At 38.3% G+C, this 22,581-nt stretch overlaps 1 protein-coding gene across 5 annotated transcripts in view; it reads left to right on the top strand.

Moving 5' to 3' along the window:
• The window catches only part of LOC115224915 (unconventional myosin-XVIIIa), a 324,165-nt gene that overhangs the window by 210,755 nt on the left and 90,829 nt on the right, over positions 1 to 22,581 (top strand). For all 5 annotated transcript variants that reach the window (XM_036513802.1, XM_029795876.2, XM_036513801.1 and 2 more), the window contains one exon: positions 11,033 to 11,161. In XM_036513802.1, coding sequence (XP_036369695.1) covers positions 11,033 to 11,161 — 129 coding nt within the window. The remainder of the gene's footprint in view (positions 1 to 11,032; positions 11,162 to 22,581) is intronic.

Here is a 22,581-nt window from a genome sequence, read left to right as displayed (position 1 = left end):
AAATGACTGAAACAAGTAAAAGAGTAAAGAATAAACATAGGTGCAGCCATGGTTGTGTGAGTGAGAAGTTTGTTTTGCAACCACTGCAGAGAACAATGATGATGATGATGGTGATGGGAGTGGGGAGACCTAAGTAGTCACTCAACTTACTAGAAATCCCACTCTGACATCTTGAAAGAGGAGGAACACATTGCATAATGTTATCCAAGATATTGTGTCCAAATAAAAGACAAACTGATCACAGCTAGAACACTTTTGAACATAGGTCACTTGGATCATGGCTGGCCTAGGGTTAAAGAATACCAACAACAATGGAGGGCACATTATATAATGTAATCTTACTTAGACCATAGATAAAAGACTGGATGGTCATGGCTGGAACACTTTTCATGAGGATTGAACTAAAGAGAAACTACAAAGAGGTACACATCGGATAATGTTAAACTAATCAAGGTACCTATGTGGTCACTCGACTTACTAGAAATAGCAGCCAAGTTTCTATAAAATCAAACTTCCTGTGTCTTAAACATGGAAGGGCTCAGCTGGGATGGTCATGGCTGGAATACTTTTAATGAAGATTGAACTGTGGTTAAACAACTGTTGCCAACTAGGTGTAGTTCCCCACACTTGAACCCTCACCTACTTGATCCAAATACAAAGCAAGAAATGCATTCTATTGTTTCTTCTGTTTCCAAACAATAAATTTCTCGACCAGAATTTGCTTGTAAGAAATACTGTGTTGTCTATCTCTATGTCTATTTACTATTTCTCTCCTATCAACAGATGTATGAATGAGAAACTTCCACCATGCCACGTCCACCCTTACAATCTTTTGTGTTCCAACAGTATGTGTACAGTAAACTCCTCAACCCACTCTCTTCTGCTACTGTTGCAAGTATATCTCCTCCACTCTGGCACACTGTTGTTTTTAATTCCATTCAGACTCCTAAAAGTGTTTTACCTTTTATCACTTTGGTTATAGATGGCAGAATAACAAAAAAAAAAACAACAAAAAAACCTTCTCAAAAGACATTCTTCTGCTGTACTCAATTCTTGATTGATTGGTCAGCCATGTGTGCCATGAGTGGGTGTTATGAAGGTGAGAGGTAAGGGTGAGTTGCCAGGAAGATTGGTGTGTATTTTCTGCCACCATTCTAATGATCTGCTGTGCAGTGTAGCACCTGCTGGAAATAAGAATGCAGTCAGTTAATGACACTATGTGTCCTCTGGAACCTGATGATGTTATTCTTCAGTCAGAGTTGGTTACCTGGACTACTGTTTTAGTTAATACACTCCTCACTGTTTTCTGTTTTTGTCAGGTAAGCAGTTTCCGTAACCAATTCAAGGCATTAATTGCCTGTCTTTATCTGTGATGTGATGTATGATGGGGTGCTGAAAGGTTCCTGGCTTTTGGGTAAAAGAAAATACAGGAGGATCAGTTAATTATGATTTTATTCAACATATTCTCTTCTCAGATTCACACACTCATTGCAGCAGTCCTTCAGTTTTTCTAAGCTCCATAAAAAAAACTCAGAAGGTTGAGCCTCCGACCAGGCCTTTTGTGAGACCCTTAAAGCCAGGAACTTTTCAGCACCCCCTCAAATTTATTGCTAGATAGATTTGTTTATCTTTTCCCCACCTATTTACTCCATCTTTCTACACTGTACAGAGCAAATTACTGAGTTGCTAAGATTTTGGACTGTCCATTTGCATGATTCTGTGTATGAACACCTGTTTATGCATTTCGAATTGATTTAGTCTTAAGGGTCAATAATATCGGGGTTATAACCTGACATGTTTTGACACATTTTCTGATTCGAATCAAAATTACTTTTATCAATCTTGTTGCTTTATAAAAAAATCTGTAGCAACTCAGGCGTAGGAGTGGCTGTGTAGTAAGTAACTTGTTTACCAACCACATGGTTCCGGGTTCAGTCCCACTGCGTGGCACCTTGGGCAAGTGTCTTCTACTATAGCCTCGGGCCGACCAAAGCCTTGTGAGTGGATTTGGTAGACGGAAACTGAAAGAAGCCTGTCGTATATATGTATATATATGTATATGTGCGTGTGTGTTTGTGTGTCTGTGTTTGTCCCCCTAGCATTGCTTGACAACCGATGTTGGTGTGTTTATGTCCCCGTTACTTAGCGGTTCGGCAAAAGAGACCGATAGAATAAGTACTGGGCATGCAAAGAATAAGTCCCGGGGTCGAGTTGCTCAATTAAAGGCAGTGCACCAGCATGGCCGCAGTCAAATGACTGAAACTAGTAAAAAAAAAAAGAAAAAGAAAAAAGAGAACTCAATAAGGTTTCTCAATGCAGTTGTATCATCTTAACTCTATCAATGCTCCCAGCATCTTTAATACAGTCAAGGTGACATAATCAGATTAGGAAAAGGGAATCTTTTTAGTCACACAGTGCAGCACCTTGGTACATATTTTCTACTGTCGTCTTGTGTTGACCAGTGCTTTCTTGGTGGATTTTGGTAGAAATTGATAGAAATTGTGTGCATGTATGTGTGTGTGTGTGTGTATGTGTGAGATGGTGGCTGTCAACTCACAATCAAGAATGGCTACCTTTTGTGCTACCCACTCCATTAAGTTCTAGTGACTCCCTACTATGGGTTTTCTGAAGGGCAGAGACATGTCAAAACGACAAGACCAACACTCTACAGAGGATGTAACATGCTATTGACTGGAGAACCAGGACTACTCTTACCTGTATTATATTTTCCATATGTCTTCACAAGTGAGAATGATCTGGAAATGTCAAAACTTCATTGCTGTAGATGCACGTGATGGCCCAGATGATTTATTTTTGGGATTCCAAGAAGTTTGAGTATGACTTGTAGTGGAAAGCATTTTGAATTGTAAATAGCAAAAAAAAAAAAAAAAAAGCGAGACTAAAAGATGTACTAACACATTAAATTTCATTATGGCAAATGTTTTTGTTGGAAACAACTACATCTACCACTCAATGTTTGAAACCATTAAACTAACAAGCAAAAATAGATTGTGCAGGAGCAAGAAAATATCAAAGACTACAAATATGACAGGTTTCATTTCAGAGTATTCCTCTCTCATATAAGTGTTTTATTGTGTTCCTAGACAGACAATTTAATCATGGTTTCAAAATTTGGCACAAGACAAGCATTTTTGGGGGTAAGGTACAAGTTTATTACTTGACTGATACTTATTTTATTGGCCCCGAAAGGGATGAAAAGCAAAGTATTTGCCTTTCATTAGTCTTAACAGTATGTTAAGAGCTGGAATAAATGCTACCAAATATTTTGTCCAACACTCTAACAATTCTTATTTCTTTATTGCCCACAAGGGGCTAAACATAGAGGGGACAAACAAGAACAGACAAAGGGATTAAGTCGATTACATCGATCCAGTGTGTAACTGGTACTTAATTTATCGACTCCCGAAAGGCTGAAAGGCAAAGTTGACCTTGGCAGAATTTGACCTCAGAACGTAATAGCAGACGAAATACCACTAAGCATTTTGCCTGGCGTGCTAACAATTCTGTCAGCTCACCGCCTTAACACTCTAACAATTCTGCCAGCTCACTACCTTCATACAAGTTAATTTAGCCTACATTGTCTCAGTTAACCTAGCTGCCTGTGTTGATCACTCCCTCATTGACAAATATCTTGGACTACAGATGGTTAATCAGTTGACTTTATCATACATCACTGCTCAGGATAACTCTTTTACTTGTTTCAATCATGTGACTGTGGCCATGCTGGAACACCGCCTTTAGTCGAGCAAATCAACCCCAGGGCTTATTCTTTCGAAGCCTAGTACTTATTCTATCGGTCGCTTTTGCCGAATCGCTAAGTTATGGGGACGTAAACACACCACCATCGGTTGTCAAGTGATGTGGTGGGACAAAAAAAGACATACAAACATACACACACACACAAACATACACACACACACATATATACACGATGGGCTTCTTTCAGATCTGACGGGCTCCTGTCATATCATCCAACCCATGCCAGCACAAAAGATGGACGTTAAGTGATGATGATGATGATGATACATTAATATTTCTCTTTGGCATAGCAATACTAATAACCTGCTGTATATATATATGTATAATGCATTCTTGGCAGCTGGTTCAATTAATAACTTACTGGCTTTTTGTTCTGTGTCAATGTTATTACGTAAAATAAAGTATATATATATATATATATCTACATATATGAGAAAGAGAGAGAGAGATTTTAGCCAACGCTATACAAGAACATAATAGCATTGAAACAAAACAATCTTAATGCACCAGTAATTTGTGTGTGTGTGTTATATGTACATATATAGGTAAAGGTATGGCAGTCTGATTAAAATGTTTGGTTCCTAACCATGTGGTTTCAAGTTCAGTTCCAATGTGTGACACCTTTGTGTCTTCTATTATACCTTTAGGCTGATCACAGCTTTGTGAGTAGAGTTGGTATTAGCCTATCATGTGCAATGCATATATATCTTGCGTTTAATTCAGTCATTAGACTGTGGCCATGCTGGAGTACCACCTCGAATTTTAGTTGAATGAATCACCCCCACCCAGTACTTTATTTTTTAAAGCCTCGTACTTATTCTATTGGTCTCTTTTGCCAAAGCAGTAAGTTACAAGGATGTAAACACACCAACACCAGTTGCCAAGTTGTGTTGGGGGTCAAACACGCACACACACACACGTATATCATCATCACCATTGTTTAACGTCTGCTTTCCATGCTGGCATGGGTTAGATGGTTTGACTGAAAACTGATAAGCCAGGGAGCTGCACCAGGTTCCAATCTGATTTGGGAAAGTTTCTAAGGCTGGATGCCCTTCCTAACACCAATTACTCTAAGAGTGTAGCAGGTGCTTTTTACGTGCCACCAGCACAGGTGTCATTGACGTGACATTGGCCACAACTACAATCTAACTTGACTTGACAGGTCTACACAAGCACAGTATATTGCCAAATGTATTGGTCTCCATTAGACCCAATGCTCAAACGGTGCTTTTTATATGCCACCAGCATGGTTTCTAGCTTAGACAGCACTGGCATCAGTCACAACTACAATTTCACTTGTCTTGACAGGTCTCAAACAAGGCATATATATATATATATATATATATATATATATATATATATATATGAGGGTTGGCTGAAAAGTTCATAAGCTGATTATGAAGGAGTGTTGCTAGAGCTGTGAAGTCTTGCATGCATGAATTTCAACTCTTCTTGTGAGTAACTTCATTGTTTCTTTCCAGTTAAATCTGACTGTTCAAAGAAAACTTCAAAAGTAACCAGTAGTGATTTCTCTTGAAAATGGACAAAATTTCACATTATAGTGTTATCAAGTACCTGCTGAAAAAGGTTTTAGCCCCCAAAGACATTCATCCTTACATGGTTACTACAATAGGAGCTGACACTTTGGTCAGCTTATGAACTTTTCAGCTGACCCTCATTGAGAAATAAAGGGTTAAGATAAACACAAATTTACCTTTCACAATTATGCTTACTTGTGGACCTCCATTGGGTGTTCTAAGTGCATATACATGAATATTTATTAATTCATTTCACTCAACAGTGCAAAAGTGGAAGGTTGAATTTAGGAGGGGAGTGGAAATCCTATAGCTACCACCACCAAGGAAAACATTGATTGTGTTCACCATGTTGTGATAGATGACAGACAATTGACTATAAATAAAATAGCCAGCGCTAATAGCATATCCTGTAAGAGAGTTGAGAATATTCTGAGCAGTGACCTTGACATGATGAACGTCTCTGCTTGATGGGTGCCATGGTTTCTAACACCTGATCAAAAGTACACTAGGCTTATCAAAAGCACACCAGGCTTATCACTTTACAGGAAGATCTGATGTTATTTGAGGCAGATTCAGCCGGTTTCTTTGAACATTTCCTAATGCAGAATGTGCTGTCTTCATCACTTTGAGTCGGAGACAGAGAGACAATCCATGCAATGGAAACGCCTCTCCTCACCTGGTCCAACGAAGGCCAAAGCCATTTCATCTGCAGGGAAGGTGATGACCTCAGTTTTTTGGGATGCAGAAGGCATTAATTGACAATCTTCAAAAGGGTGTCAATATCAAGGAAGAGTGCTATGCCAATTTGCTGAGGCAGTTATGAAAGGCTATCAAGATTAAACACCCAGGAAAACTGATGAAGACCCTTTTGAAGGGTCTTGCTTCATCAGGACAATGCTCCAGAACGCAAGTCCTTGCTTTCAATGGCTGCTGTGTTTAACTGTGGCTTTGAACTGGTCTTTCATACTTTCTATTCTCCTGTTTTGGCTCCATTTGACTATCATCTGTTCCCTAACCTGAAAAAACATTTGGCTGGGAAACAGTATTGCAGTGATGATGATGTCATCTGCTGTTGATGACTTTTTTAACCAACAAGATGAAAGCTTCTTCAGGACTTATTCTTTGTAAGCCTAGTACTTATACTATCAGTCTCTTTTGCCGAACCGCTAAGTTACGGGGACATAAACACGCCAGCATCGGTTGTCAAGCGATGTTGGGGGTGACAGACACACACGCATATCTATCATCATCATTTAGCATATATTTATATATATACATATACATATATATGACGGGCTTCTTTCAGTTTCTGTCTACCAAATTCTCAGGGCCAGCCTTGACACACTGTGTCACCCCGAGAACTACGTTAAGAGTACACGTGTCCGTGGAGTGCTCAGCCACTTGCGCGTTAATTTCTCGAGCAGACTGTTCCGTTGATCGGTTCAACTGGAACGATCGTCGTCGTAACCGACGGAGTGTCACGATGATTGTGTGTGTGCGTGCGCGCGCGCGTGTAAATGTAATAGTTTTCGTCAGCTTACATTATTTACAAATTTCGGTGATACACGACTGAGGAAAACGATATCCTGCAACATTTATACTTGTTTGATGGCAAAAATGATATGCAGAGAACTGACACTGAATCATCTTGGGTTATTTGGCTCAATAAAAGCTCATTCCCTTAGTTTCTTTTAAAATCCTTTCAATTCCAGTCATATATAGATATCACACTCCTATTACATTTTATGGATCTTTTCCTTTTGAAGGCCAGATTTCAACACAATTTCTAGTTAACTAAACACTGGAAAACTTCGTATACTGGTAGAATGTGTCAAAAGAAAAGGAAAAGATCCCATTTTATTTACTTTAGCCATCCACTTGTTCGTCCTTCTGTGTTTATCAATCAATGTTAGCTTCTTTGACAGTCACGTAACCCAAACACAGACGAAATTAAGTTATTTCTATCGTTTCCACAAGAGAAAGCGTATTGAAGACAATTGGCAAAACCACTTGACAGCTTTCCACCCGATTTCAGTCTGTATTAGTTACCTCCCTTAACTGGACTTACTTCCCTTTATCAACGGACTTTTAGTTTGATATTCTCCTCTTATTATTTGAGATTATTTTGATCTTCTACAGAAACCTTTCTTCCAGAAATCTATGAAATCTGACTTGAACCCTGTAATTTCTATCTTCGCTTTTTTGTCAGTGTGATCTTACTGTTAATATGATTTACGTATCACATTGATATAAATCGTAATTCCTTTTCCCAGTATGAATAGGTTTGATAATAATGCCTAAAGTTAGTTGGCTTTAAATCTCCATATAGTTCGTGTCTTGTGGGGGATGCGAACACATGTTCTAGGTAAAGCAAGACAGGACCCTTTCTTTGGCGAAAACTCAAGAAGAACTGATCTGGAAGTTTCTGGAGTAAGTTGATCTCCAGGAAATGTAGGGGCGAGATATTTGTCAATGGACGAATTAATCCAAATGACAGGAAAAAAAAAGATTACGAAAAGAACATCTAGTTTACGGCTGGTCATTTCCTCTTAACTATTCTTCTTGAATTCCTAAAATTCATTCACAGATTCCAAGGCGAACCTTTCGGTATAGGTACACACGTGACTTTGTTTACATTTCTGAAGATAACAGAAACCCTTTTCTCCCACCCCTAACCCTAACACAAACCCTAACCCTAATCCTAACAATAACCCCCTTCCCATAAAAAAAGCACTTTCTTGAAATGTGTCCGGTACTTACACCGGTACATATACCGAAGTTACGCCGATTTTAAGTATATTTCCCTTCATTTCTTCTTTAAAGAAAGCTTTAGCTGAAACATCAGAACTTAGCCATTCCTCATGACACACAAACTTAGCTTTCTCTTTTTTTTTTATGTATCTCATTTTAAACTATTTCTTTGGCAATACAGACCATATCTGATAGACATATATCTTTACAAAATGTAGCTTTATATTTAATTGTTGTTGCTTTTTAGCCCCTGGTCTGCTCTAATTAAGCAGGCCTATGGTTAAAGGTCTTATAGCTTTGCTTACATTGTTACAATAAGCCCTTTTTGTTTAGATGATGCATTGATTTAAAAAGATTTGGCTGTTATTTCTACCCATCTGAGAGTCTATATAGAGGCTCTCTCGAGTTGATAAATACCTTAAATACGAGAGCTGATTAAATCCACTATCACCTCTCCCTATAAATTTGTGGCCTGAGACCTGATATACTAAAAGCTATTCATCTCTGTCAGTAGACTGTGGGTAGAAAGAAAGTGGAGGAAGTGCAAATAGAAAATGATTCACCTCACAGAATTTCATCTATCATGAGTCTGAGTTCAAATCTCACTCTGGTGATCTTTGCCTCTTCACCTCCTTGGAACCAATAAAATAAGTACTGCTAATATATTGATGCTATGCCCTTCCTTGAAACATTCTCTTTGTATGGCTGTGTGGTAAGTAGCATCTTTACCAACTACATGGTTCCGGGTTCAGTCCCACTGCGTGGCACCTTGGGCAAGTGTCTTGTACCACAGCCTCGGGTCGACCAAAGCCTTGTGAGTGGATTTGGTAGACGGAAACTCAAAGAAGCCCGTCGTATATATGTATCTATATATATGTGTGTGTGTGTGTGTGTATATGTTTGTGTGTCTGTGTTTGTCCCCCCTACTTCGCTTGACAACCGATGCTGGTGTATTTACATCCCCGTAACTTAGCGGTTCGGCAAAAGAGACCGATAGAATAAGTACTAGGCTTACAAAGAATAAGTCCTGGGGTCAATTTGCTCGACTAAAGGTGGTGCTCCAGCATGGCAACAGTCAAATGACTGAAACAAGCAAAAGAGTAAAAGAGTATCTATGTCAAAGAAATGCAATACACATATTTGAACTGGCATTATCTGATTAGAGAAGCAAGAGAGTTCAGGAGAACTGGCCTATTTGCTTAGAGATCATGAGTTCAAATCCATGGCAGGTATATCATTGTGTTTCTGGAGCAAAACATGTGGCGATGTTTCGGTTGTCGTAGCACACGTTTCCGTCGATTTCCGTAAAAAACTTTTAATTTTTTGCATAAGTAATGAGAGCGAAAGAGACTAAGAGGAAGCGATTTTATGACGAGGAAATTTCTCTTTGAAGTCCCCGTGTGTGTGTTTGATGGGGTGTGGGAGACAGACAGTATGTTGTGTAAGTGAAGTGCTTCTGTTAGTGTGTGTGAAGAGACAGAGAGAGTAATGTGTGAAAGAGAGAGATAACTGAAATTTTTTACTCGGTGTATGTGTATATGTATGTATGCATGTATGTGTGTGTGTATGTATCTATGTATGTGTGTAAGTTTGTATGTGTGTATGTATCTATGTATGTATGGCCGATTCAGTGTAATTTTTTACTCAGTGTATGTGTATATGTGTGTCTGCATGTATGTGTGTGTGTGTATGTATCTATGTATGTGTGTGTGTGTAAGTATGTGTGTGTGTATGTATGTATGTATGGCCGATTCAGTGTTTACATTTTTTACGGAAATCGACGGAAACGTGTGCTATGACAACCGAAACATCGCCAAACATGTACCTCATTTTGGTGCACCCAAACAAGATGTTTAGAGGATTGTTTTCTATGAAAGTCTTATCATTGTCATCATCATCCATCTGCTTCCCATACTGGCATGGGTTGGATGGGTTATCCTGAATCAGTTCTTATTTGTATTTACTGCTCACCTATGCACAGTCTTACTATGTCTCACTAGCACATTCAAGTTCATTTTTATCTGGTTTCTAAGGTTAGATGTCCTTCATAACATCTATCACTTCACAAAATGGTCTAGGTGCATTTTATCATGGAACTAGACTAGACAGGTTGTCATGTCCTTGACAAGATAAAATAAAGAACCCCTTCAACTCTGCAATGTCTCTGCCCTTTTAGCACCTTTCTGAATGCACTGTCTTACCAAGAAGATATTCACCTTATGCATCCTTCTTCATAAAATCAGATCTAAGCACTTCTGGCCCTTAAAATTCTAAGGGCGCTTGATATCAATATTACACTGGTAATGAATTTTCAATATCATTAGTGTCAGACATTGTTACCTGGTATTTAGTTATATAACTTTACATTGTAAGTTCAAATTTTGCAAAGGTCATTTTCAGTATTTCATTCTTTTATGGCTCAATGAAATAGCAACCAAGCTATGGGGGCTGTTATAATTAATCTCTCTCTCTCTCTCTCTATCTATCTATCTCTCCCCACTCTCTCTCACCTCTCTCTCAATTTATCCCTATGTTTGTTATAATTAATTTCTCTCTCTGTCTTTCAATTTATACCTATGTGTGTATGCAATATCACATCAGCAATTTTGAAGATTTCACCCTCCTGTGACCATGTGTCTATTTAAACACACTGTTTTTATTATATATTCCAATTAATTTTGAAAAAATCTACAATTCATGTTATCACCAACTTCTTTGTTATTCATCCAATGTTTATTATATAACTAATATAAGGTTCTTACATAAATTTTGGAAGAAATTAACTTATATATGAACACATTAACACTAGAGATTTTCGCATCATAGAACATGCATCGCAGAAGTTTCAGGTGGGATTGTTATCAAAAAGGTTAATAACAGTGATTTCAATAATGGTTAGGTTTATGAATTCAGCAGATAGCCTTCTTTCTTAATTGCATATATCATTTTCAATATTACAGGTTTTCTTCCGTGCTGGTTCACTTACTAGCCTTGAAGTGGCTCGTGATGAGAAGATCACAGGAACAATTACCAAATTCCAAGCCTGCTGCCGAGGTTACCTAGGACGTAAGAAGTTAGAAAAACTAAGAGTAAGTGTTTATTTCCTGCTTTCTTGTTTTTGTCTGTCTGTCTGTCTGTCTTACACCCCTCCTTTTTTTTTTTTTGTAATGGCACATTCAAAGGAAAACAGATAATGCCTTTGACCCTTTTTAAGGTATTATTGTTACTGTTGTTGTTTTTCTTGTTCTGAAATCAAAATTATAATTTACTTGTTTTAACCCTTTAGTGTTCAGATTACTCTGTTAAATGTAATACTTTTTCACTCAAATTGTTTTGAATTAATCATGCATTATCTCATAGCTTTGAGGTTTCAATGATGTGATTGTTTATTTTTTGAATGTCAATGTAGGTTAGGTTTGAGGGGCTAGATATTCCCAGTTTGATTATAAAACAGAATATTTGGGCCAGATATGGCCAGTTTAAACACTAAAGGGTTAATTAACCATGAAAGAGATGATCAGATTTACTGAATTTTGGTGATGGGTTTTTAGTGTTGTTTAGCAACTGTTTGATCCAACAAACCTATAATTAAAGATGCTCCAGGCATGACCATCCTATTCAGGTATTTTATATCGAACTACTTTATATTATATTGCTTGGTTGTAAGCCATGCATTCTGATACATATTAACCCTTTAACATGTGTTAAAGGGTTAATTCGTACACGTTATTTCCTATGTCCATATACACTTGAGTATGAGAGAAACAATGTCTCAAGGGTCAAACTGACCAATTTTACAGACTTCACTTGCCTTAATAGACATGATAAACTGAAACCTGACAGGAAATAGTAGTCTCATGAACGGGAGGTCAGTCTCACACATGTTTTCTATAACATTCTTGTTGCTGCTCTTATATGGTCCTGACTTTGGTCTCTTTCTGCTGCCTGGCATTTTATCACTACCATCCATAGAAGCACATTCCTCTTCAGCAATGATTAGCAAGAAAGGGCACTGTCATAAACTTCGTTATGGCAGCACTTTGAATGAGTTAGTGAGTGTGTGTATGCCCATCTATCTGTCATCCATTCATATATCTAACTAGCAGGAGTGGCTGTGTGGTAAGTAGCTTGCTTACCAACCACATGGTTCCAGGTTCAGTCCCACTGCATGGCACCTTGGGCATGTGTCTTCTACCATAGCCTCGGGCCGACCAAAGCCTTGTGAGTGGATTTGGTAGACAGAAACTGAAAGAAGCCCGTCGTATATATGTATATATATATATGTGTGTATATGTATGTTTGTGTGTCTGTATTTGTCCCCCTCGCATTGCTTGACAACCGATGCTGGTGTGTTTATGCCTCCGTCACTTAGCGGTTAGGCAAAAGAGACTGATAGAATAAGTACTGGGCTTACAAAGAATAAGTCCCGGGGTCGAGTTGCTCAATTAAAGGCAGTGCTCCAGCATGGCCACAGTCAAATGACTGAAACAAGTAAAAGAGAGATTAAAGAGAGAGTAGTGTATATCTATTGAGCTGCATGCATGTATGTTTATGTGCAGACATATCCATTCATCTGTCTATAGTAAATTGCATGTAGTGTCTTTTATTTAGGTACAGTGCATCTAGGACTACATTATCTAATAGGTTACTTTATTTGATGTACCTTGATGCAAAGTCTCCTGTCAGTCTTGATCCAGCACACTTTCAATCAAATGTGTGGCTTGCTTCTTTTTTGTTCACACGTGGTGTATCTCTCACTACATTATCTAATGGTAGTTAACCAAACAACTAAGTGTAAGCTACAGATTTGTTTCTCCAGATTTGTTTCGCCAGTCCATCGCAGGTGAACTGCAAGATGCAGGAGGAAACAGTGAGAGGAAGTTGTGGCGAAAGATTCAGCAGAAGTTTCGCCATTACCTTCTGCTGGAGCCGTGTGGAGCTTAGGTGTTTCGCTCATAAACACACACATCTTCCGGTCTGAGATTCGAACCCGCGATCCCTCGACCACGAGTCCGCTGCTCTAACCACTAGGCCATGTGCCTCCACATCATTTAATGTTCCACCTTTCTGTGTTTTATCCTGCGTACTTTGCATGCACTTTTAGCTATCATTGCTGTCTTTTCTTTCTTGACTTATTGTTGGTTTCTGTCCTTTTCATTTTATCCAATAGAATGCATTGCACCTGAGCACTGTATACAGTAATCTCATATGTATTATGTTGAAAGCGATTTAGAAAACTAAAGAGAATTTTCATTGTAGAATAATATATAATATAATGACTAATATTGATTATAAAATATAATAAAGTTATTGTTAATATAGTTTATCTGCATTGAAAAATATAGTAGAAAGAAGAAAACTTAGAAATTAAAGGAAATTGTTATATCATGATACTCTTGTATTGCCCAACCTGATTGTCTGAAATCAGTATAGGGGTGTCTCACCCTAATTTCAAATATGTTTCACTATGATAAATATTATTTGAAAAAGAAAATTAGGTTCCTTTCAGTTTGAACAGCAGTTTTTTAAAATAATTTCCACGTAACTAAACACTTTTAAACTTTGTATACTGGTAGAATGTGTTTATAAAAGATCTTTTTCTCTTGGCTGTATTGAGAAAATTCTATAGTTTGTAAGATATTTGTTGTTTTTTTTCTGCAATTTCAACCAATCAATGGCGTCTATTGAGGTGAAAACATTCTGTGCCGTATGAATATGTCCCTCGTTTAAGAAACAGATTGGGTTTATTTACATTTGTGAAGAAAAAAAGATACCCTTCCCCCCACCCCTAACCCTAACTAAGATTGAAATGCAATACTACGGTCATAATTATGGGTGACAATTTCATATGACACCGCTAGAAAAAACTGCTGTTCAAACCGAAAAGATCTGAAAATTATATCATGATATCACACAATAAAGAAACAATCCCATACAGATGAATATCCAAAAAACAAAAAAAAACTGTCAACTCCCACTAAGTAAATGAACTGATATATAAAGAACTTTTATTTTTGAATTGTATCTCAGTAGAATTATGAAGTGTTTTACTGTGTGAGTCACTCAACATTTCAAATATGTTAGAATGTTTTCAGTTAGAATGTCAAAGAGGTGAGTTAGGGAATGGATTCTAAAGCCAAGCGAACTGGTAGGAGACCTAGTGATAGAGTAAGAAGATGGTTGGAAGCGAAAGTCGGCGGGCGCGTTTTGTCTTCTCCCATCATCATCATTTTTGCATCATTATCATTCATCCCATTAATGTCCGTGTCCAGCCCGCAAAGCTTCTATCTGTGTGATGCACTTGTGGCAAATTAAATGAAATAAAGAAGATGGTTGGATTAATATCTATAGCCTCAGTTGGTCATACTCGAGAATCCAGCTGGGAAGTGTAATGACAGTTGCTTCTGATAGGATTCTGTGGAGGAAGTGCCTGGTGACTCCACTTCCACAACCCTCCTAGGAATATGAATGGAAAAAATGCATGGATGGATGGATAGATAGATATATAAAATAACGACTTCAAATCTAGGGCCAGTTTGCTTAGAATAGCCATGGTTTCACGTCAGAAATTTAAGAAACACAAATCAAAAGTATTACAGTGAGTGAGTGTGTGTGTATGTGTGAGAGAGAGAGAGAGAAATACCGGTCAACATTCCTTCCCCTCCCTCAAAATATCTGAACTTTTTGGCACCAGCCTCTTTATTAAAGAGAAGACAAAGTAGTTAGCCTCCATATAATTCTTTTTCTTTCTTTTCTTCTTTTCCACGATGCTGGGCAGTTTTAAAAGTTTAAAACCATTTTCTTAAGTATGACAGTTCACTTGCTTTTCAATCATCATCAGTCACCTTTATGTTAAACACTCAGAGTACATATATATGTGTGTGTGTGTGTGTGTATATATATATGTATATTTATGTGTGTATACACACATACACATCCAATATTTAGTTTGTATGTTCACAATATTTAGAATCTGTGTTTGTACATGTACACACATACACACACACACAAACATATTTGTGTCCTCAACATCTTACCCATTTTTCCATGTTTGCATGGGTAGGACAAAACTTTTGAGGTTTGGGGGCAGGCTGAGCACTCTTGACACTAGTCCTCACCTGTCCCCAACATGGTGGCTGAGCAACACTGCTTATAATGGTGGTAACATTTGTTTACATCTAGCATGCAGTGTCGACAAACACACACAGCCTTCTTTAAGTTTCATTTGGTAAAATCACTGATGTCTTTGCCTAGCATGGGACTGTGAGCCACTCTCCGCCTATCTGCGGCTTTATATAGCTATGGTACGACCTCACCTGGAATTTGCATCACCAGTCTGGAATCCCTATCTTACCTAGGATATTAATCGTCTGGAAGCCGTTCAGTGACGTGCAACCAAGAGAATACCCTCCATCAGAACACCTTACTTCCCTGAGCATGGACACATTGAAACTCCGACGTCTGGCAGCTGACTTGGCAGACACCCATAAAATTATTAACCATCTTACAAACAATAACTCTGAGCACCTTTTCAAACTCCACCTGTCTAACAGCCATGGACATGTTTACAAAGTCAGAAAACAGTTTGGTAGAGGAGATTGATAGAATAAGTACCAGGCTTAGCAAAATATTAAGTCGTGGGGTCAATTCATTCAACTAAAAGATTCTCCAAGGCAGTACCCCGGCATGGCCATAGTCTAATGACTGAAACAAATAAAAGATTACCCAGAAATGAATTAAACATCTGAGCAGAATCAAAACTCATTGAAATAGACTGAGATTATCTTTTTATGAACAATTCTCGTCAGACATTTGATATTCTTGGTGTTAAAAGGGATTTCACTGATCAGGATAATTCTTGATGGCGTCAAAAGAAAATAGAGTTTATGGGAAGGAGTGGAGTGTTTTTTTTATTGATTGAATAATTAGAATCTGAAAAGGTTCATTAGCATTATTTATTGAATAATTGTCATTATTTCAATGTTGAGGCAATATAGGTGATAGAAGGTTGTGTGTATGTGGGGAGTGGGGTATTGATTTTATTGGGGGTTTTTTGTCATTCCTTAAATGGGTGATGGTGGTTGTAAGGCAATGGTAATAGTGGTTTGGTAGGGTTGTGGTGTTGGTAGTAGTTTGGGATAATGGCAATTGGTATACTGGAGGTTGTGTGGGGTTATTTTTCCATGTAGGTAGTGGTGGTGGTGGTGGTAGTGGTAGTGGTGATGGTGGTGGTGGTGGTAGTTGCAGTGGGGGATAATGTGAGGTGGCAGTGGTGTATGTAGGTGGTATGTGTAATGATGGAAGTATGTGTGTGTGTGGCAGAAGTGTGAGTGTGGTTAAGGTCTGTGTGTGTATGTGCAGTGAAGGAGTTGTGTATTAGTATTGAAGGTGTCGATATATGTCTGTGATGGTGTGTGTGTGTGTGTGTGTGTGTGTGTGTGTGTGTGTGAGGGAGAGGTGGATGTGTTATCTGTCTCTTCACACATTGATGAAAAGGTCTGTCATTATCAGGATTGTGAAATTCTTTTATGCTTTACAAAATGTGGAGGGGGTAGTGGTGGTGGTGGTGGCAGCGGTGAGTGTCAGGAGCAAAAATGTTTTACTTTGAAAATTCCAATATTTGCTAGCTAAAGACAACTCCAAAGAATAGCAACAACAACCATCATTACTACCATCGCTTCTACCACCAACACCACAACATTCACAATCCCCATCACCACCACAACCATCACCATCGAGTCCTATCCCCCCTAGCAGGAGTGTAGCGGATGTTAGATTTTTAGCATCAACTGGTCAGTATCAGGCAGGACGGGAGTGGGATGTGAGGGGCAGACAGAACCCCAGAAGCAGCTGAGCTCCAGGGATATTTTGTGAGTGAGTGTGTGTGTCTGTGTGTAATATTGAGGAATTCCAGATCTCCCTGCTGCTATGGCAACCATCCCTGGCTGGCTGCATCAATATAATGTAGGGATACCCTCTGCGTGTATGTGTATGTGCATGCATTCACGCTTGCATGTGCACACTCACCCACTCACGCACACATGTTTTTGTACACCATATTGAAAGAGAAACAAAAAAAATTGTGTGTGTTTGTGTGTTTTCACTTACCGGAGCTGAAACTTCACTCTGACTCTTCTCTTTTCCTTATTTTATACATACAGTTTATTATAGGCTTGACAGATGGATATATATACATATATATATTTACACGCACACACAGACATGCATGCACACATACACAAACACACATATTAAGCTGTGTATATGCGTGTATGTGTAATTATCAATGGATTATATATACATATATATATATTTTAATTTTTTGTTTATTTTATTTTATTTTATCTAGTTTCAGCTCACGAGCTGTGGCCATGCTGCGGCACCGCCATTATATATATATATTTATTTATTTATTTACACACACACATGCACACACACACACCACACACACACACACACACACACACACACACACACACACACACACAGATAGCTAGTTAGATTGGTAAATGGATGGATATCCATTATAATAAATATATGATGCTTACATGCATTCATAGATAAGGGTGGATAGTGTCTATCTGATAGATAGATAGATAGAAAGATATATAAACAAATAGATAGGCACAAAGATACATCCTTTAATCAGCAGTAACATGACTGTTATCTCTCCAGTAGAGGAAAGATGAGAGAGAAAGAAAGACAGACAGAGAGAGAGATAGGCTAGAGTAAGTGCAGGGTGATTTGATCTCTGTGAATGAACCACAGCTGTAGAAGATACTAAGTACAACTACCACAACTGCTAATAGCAGCAGTAGAATGTTTGGGGCAGTGGCAGCAACTACTACAGCAGCAGTAGTAGTAGTAGCTGTAGCAGCAGTATCCCCTGCTCATTTCGTCTCCCTGTTTGTTCTCCAGCACACTTGAAAGAAAACCCTATTATAACCAGCTTGGTCCGTGTGTCTCAACAAGCCAGCCTCATCTATTGTAATTAAGCTGCAGAGGACATTATCCAGTGGAGTGTGGAGTGTCCACAGAGTGGACAGTGAATATGAACATACACAAATTACACACATGAGGCGGGAAACCTTTGTTGTGTCACACTGGGCAGTTTGATATGTAATTACATCTCTTCTGGCTAAGCTGGTCTCTGCTCAGTTCAAACCCTGAAAGATTCCACCACTAACACTAGTCACTGGACTTGCTAGAAATAACAGCCAAATCTCCCTTAGATTACATTGTACTGTCTTACCAAAGGAATACTGGATGATATACTGGATAAAAATATACACAGGATAAAAAAGAAAAAATATATATAAGTGAATATGTTTGGCCATAGATCTGCTCCATCACAACTTGCCTAGGGCTAAACAATAACAAGACTACCGCTAACACCACTGCCATCTCATTCATTCTCATCCTCTCACGCCACTGTTAGATAAACACAGTGTGTGTGTATGTTAGTGTGTATAAATGTAGGAATGTTTAGATAAAGAGGGCAGCTGTGCCAGTAGTAAGCTGTCTGACTGTCCTCTTCCAGGAACTAGTGGTGGTGGTGATAGTAGTGGGGGTTCACATCAAACCTGCCTTGCTTTCTGTTTATTATTCGTCATAATAATAATAATAATAATAATAATAATAATAATCATCATTATCAACATTGTCAGTCATCTATCTCCATCATCTCCTGGTAAGAAAATTTAATTGTTTATTCATTTCACCATTGCAAAACACAAAATGTAATTTTTGTTATTAACACTGTTATTATTGTTGTTGTTGTTGTTGTTATTGTTTTTTTCTTTTTATCTCAAACACTTTTTAGAGGGGAAAATTCCAATTAATATTCCTAGGGACCCAATGTAGAACCAGAATGAAAACTACATACCTACCCATATCACACACACACATCGTGTGTGTGTATAAACGCTTATATTATATTTTTGTGTATGTTAGAGAAGCAGTTAAACAAAAAACAAATGAGAAAGAATCAAAAATGATCATTTCTGGACATTTTCTGAGATATTCTAGAGTTGCTCCATTATTATTGCTGTTGTTGTTGTTGTTGTGCTGTGTTAGTTAGCAGGGATGTTGTTTTGAGGTTTAGTGCTAACAAGTCTCTTCAGATCTGAAGAATCTTTCTTAAGATTCTTGTAGACTATAAGATTGCATTGTTCTACCAGTTGACAATGCGAGTCTCAGTTCCGATATCCTTCATCTCTTAACTAGCAGTTTGGGTGCAGTGCAAAGTGCACCAATTATCATCATCATCATCATCGTCTTTTTCAAATGGACAAAACCCTTTGTAAATTTCATCTTGTGTTTTGTCCCTTTATGTTTTAATTGATTTTTGTTAGCCCTTGTGGCCAATAAACAAACAAATTATTCATCATCATCATCATCATTATTATTATTATTATTACTAGTGGTGGTGGTGGTGGTGGTGGTGGTGGTGGTGGTGGTGGTAGTACTACTTCTTAGCAGCTAATATTTACTGTTGTTAAGGCAACTAGCTGGCAGAATCGTTAGCATGCCGGGCGAAATGCTTAGTGACAGACAGTTCTTCCATCTTCACATTCCGAGTCCAAAGTCTGCCGAGGTTGACTTTGCCTTTCATCCCCTCAAGGCTTATAAAATAGGTGTCAGTTGATGACGGGGGGGGGGGCGATTTAATCAACTTCGCCCCTTCCCCCTAAACTGCTGGCCTTGTGCAAAAAATTTGAAACCTGCTGCTGTTCGTGTTTATTTTCGTTATGGTTACTTTCGTTGTTGTTTTTAAAGATTTATACTCTCCCGAGTTATTTATCGTGAATCTTGGTTGAATTATTGATGAATGACGGAAACAGTAGACAAATTTCTTGGCACTGTTTTGCTTTTGTTCCTTTGATCCTGGAAAGATGAAAGGTAAAAGATAACCTCGGTAGAATTTGAACTTAGGATGTAAAGACCAATGAAATAATTTAAAACAATGCGATTAAACAGGCTTTACATTTGACAGAGTAACCTGAATGCTAAAGGGTTAAACCCTATTCAAATATACATTGATGGGTAATTAGCAAAGAGTGGGAAGTTCATAGAATCAGTGGGCATTGTGCGCAAAACCTCTTTCATAGTTTGATTATGTCCCTTTGAATTCAGAGTTCACAACTTGATGCTGGACTTTACTTTTCATTCTTCTGAAATGGCCAGTGGGCAATAAAATTAGCAGCAACTAAGTATTGGAGTCAATCTAATCAATTAATCTCTTGCTCTAAATTTGTACTTTTACACCTGTGTTAGAAACCATCAGCTTCGTCATTGTCATCATCACCAGGTGGTGTATGGTAGAATAATTTGGTAGAGTACGACTGCACTAGAATATGTTTCTGTATTTAAAGCATCCTCTTTTACTTGTTTCAGTCATTTGACAGTGGCTATGCTGGAGCACCACCTTTAGTCGAGCAAATCGACCCCAGGACTTATTCTTTGTAAGCCTAGTACTTATTCTATCGGGCTCTTATGCCGAACCGTTAAGTTACTGGGACGTAAACACACCAGCATCGGTTGTCAAGCGATGTGGTCGTGGTGGTGGGGGGGTCAAACACAGACACACAAATGTATTCACACACAAATTCACATATATATATATACATATATACGACGGGCTTCTTTCAGTTTCCATCTACCAAATCCACTCACAAGACTTTGGTCGGCCCGAGGCGAAAGTAGAAGGCACTTGCCCAAGGTGCCAGGCAGTGGGACTGAACCTGGAACCACACTGCCACACCTGCACCTAATCAACCCTAGAACACAACTGTACTAGGGTTGATGAAGTACTTGTCAAAAACCAGATTAGATTTAATTTTGTCCCCAGCCCTTTTGTTGTAACATCATGCCTAAATATTCAATATAGAGAATGGACTAAACAAGACAGGAGGAGACACGTGGGGATGGAGAATTACTGAAGAGGTTACAGGATGTCTGATGAAAGATTTCAGAAAAAGGACACTAAAATAAGAACAATAGTGAAACTGAAGTGAAGGACAAGTAATATACTGCCTGTGGTTAAGTGGCAAAAAAAAAATATTACCATTATTTAAATTTTTACATTCAACGGATATTTGTTCTCATCTTGTTTGTTGTTGACACGTTTCGGCTGATATACCCTCCAGCCTTCATCAGGTGTCTTGGGGAAATTTCGAACCTGGGTTCTCATTCCTAAGGTATTTTTTGATGTTATTATTATTATTGTTGTTGTTATATTGTTCAGGTCACTGCTTGGAATCGAACTCGGAATCTTGGAGTTAGTAGCCCGCACTCTTAACCACTACACCATATGCCCGTGGCGTAGTGGTTAACAGCACGGGCTACTAACCCCCAGATTCCGAGTTCGATTCCAGGCAGTGACCTGAACAATGACAACAGCAACAACAACAATGACATTTACCTAAGCTGCTGTGCAGTGGGACTGAAGCCAAGGCCATGTGGGTGCAAACTGAGCTCCTTAACCATACACTATGTAGTAGAGAATTCATTGTTAGTTTGCAAAACCCTGTTATGTTGTTCCTTGTAAGAACATTGTTAGAAAGTGAGATTGATCCGAGATCAATGAAATAGATAATCATTTGGGATACAGTAAATCCAGTGATGGTATCCATACATATTTACTGCACTATTATGCTAACACACACAAAGGCAATTCCAAAGGAGCTTCTATATGGTCTCTCAACTTCCTAGAAATAACAGCCAAATCTTGTTCGAACATATCCAACCCAACTGTCTAAGAAAGGCGCACATTTTGTAATGTGTTCCTTGGTTCTTTGCATAAAAGTAAAAGATGTGATGGTCACGCTTGGAATGTTGTACTCATTATTCTGCTTGAATAGGGCTGACTTATGAATAGACATCAACAGCTAAAAGCCTTTATAATTTATAAGGGGCTTGTGTATGTATTGCAATGTTGCACATTTAATCTCTATGGATTATTGATCCATTTGCAGCTAAGTGCAGTCACAGCCTCTCTCACATTTCCTGCTACTATAACACCTCTGCATATATGTGTGTGTGTGTGTGTATTGCAAAACACACACACACACACATGCACACATTGATCTGTATTAAACTACATGTGATCACATTCTCTCTCCAATTTCACAAGCATAAACTTTTAAATATCAACATTTCCTGCCACTTTAGCAACTGCTTGCTAACATCATTGATTGACAGCCTGTTGGATCTCGTGGTAGTTTCAGAGAAAAAGAGTGGAAGAGATTGTAGACGATGGTGCTAGGTGGCATGTTGTTGTCAACAATTAGCTCCTGGGTAGCCTTTGACAGAGCCAGACATACAATCAAAAAACATTCAGACCATGCCTATTTTTTCAGGCATCATGTATCTTTGATTATATTATACCATTTAATTTCCTGAATATTATAAATTTTACAATGTAAAAAAATTAAATGAGAATTCACATAGCTTAGTTGTTTAGCAACCAGGTTCTTGATCATAAAATCATCATCATCATCGTTTAGTG

The sequence above is a fragment of the Octopus sinensis genome, linkage group LG26 (assembly GCF_006345805.1).
Source record: "Octopus sinensis linkage group LG26, ASM634580v1, whole genome shotgun sequence".
NCBI classification, from domain to species: domain Eukaryota; kingdom Metazoa; phylum Mollusca; class Cephalopoda; order Octopoda; family Octopodidae; genus Octopus; species Octopus sinensis.
The sequence above is the reverse complement of the archived record's forward strand: the minus strand, read 5'-3'. Positions and strand labels throughout refer to the sequence as shown.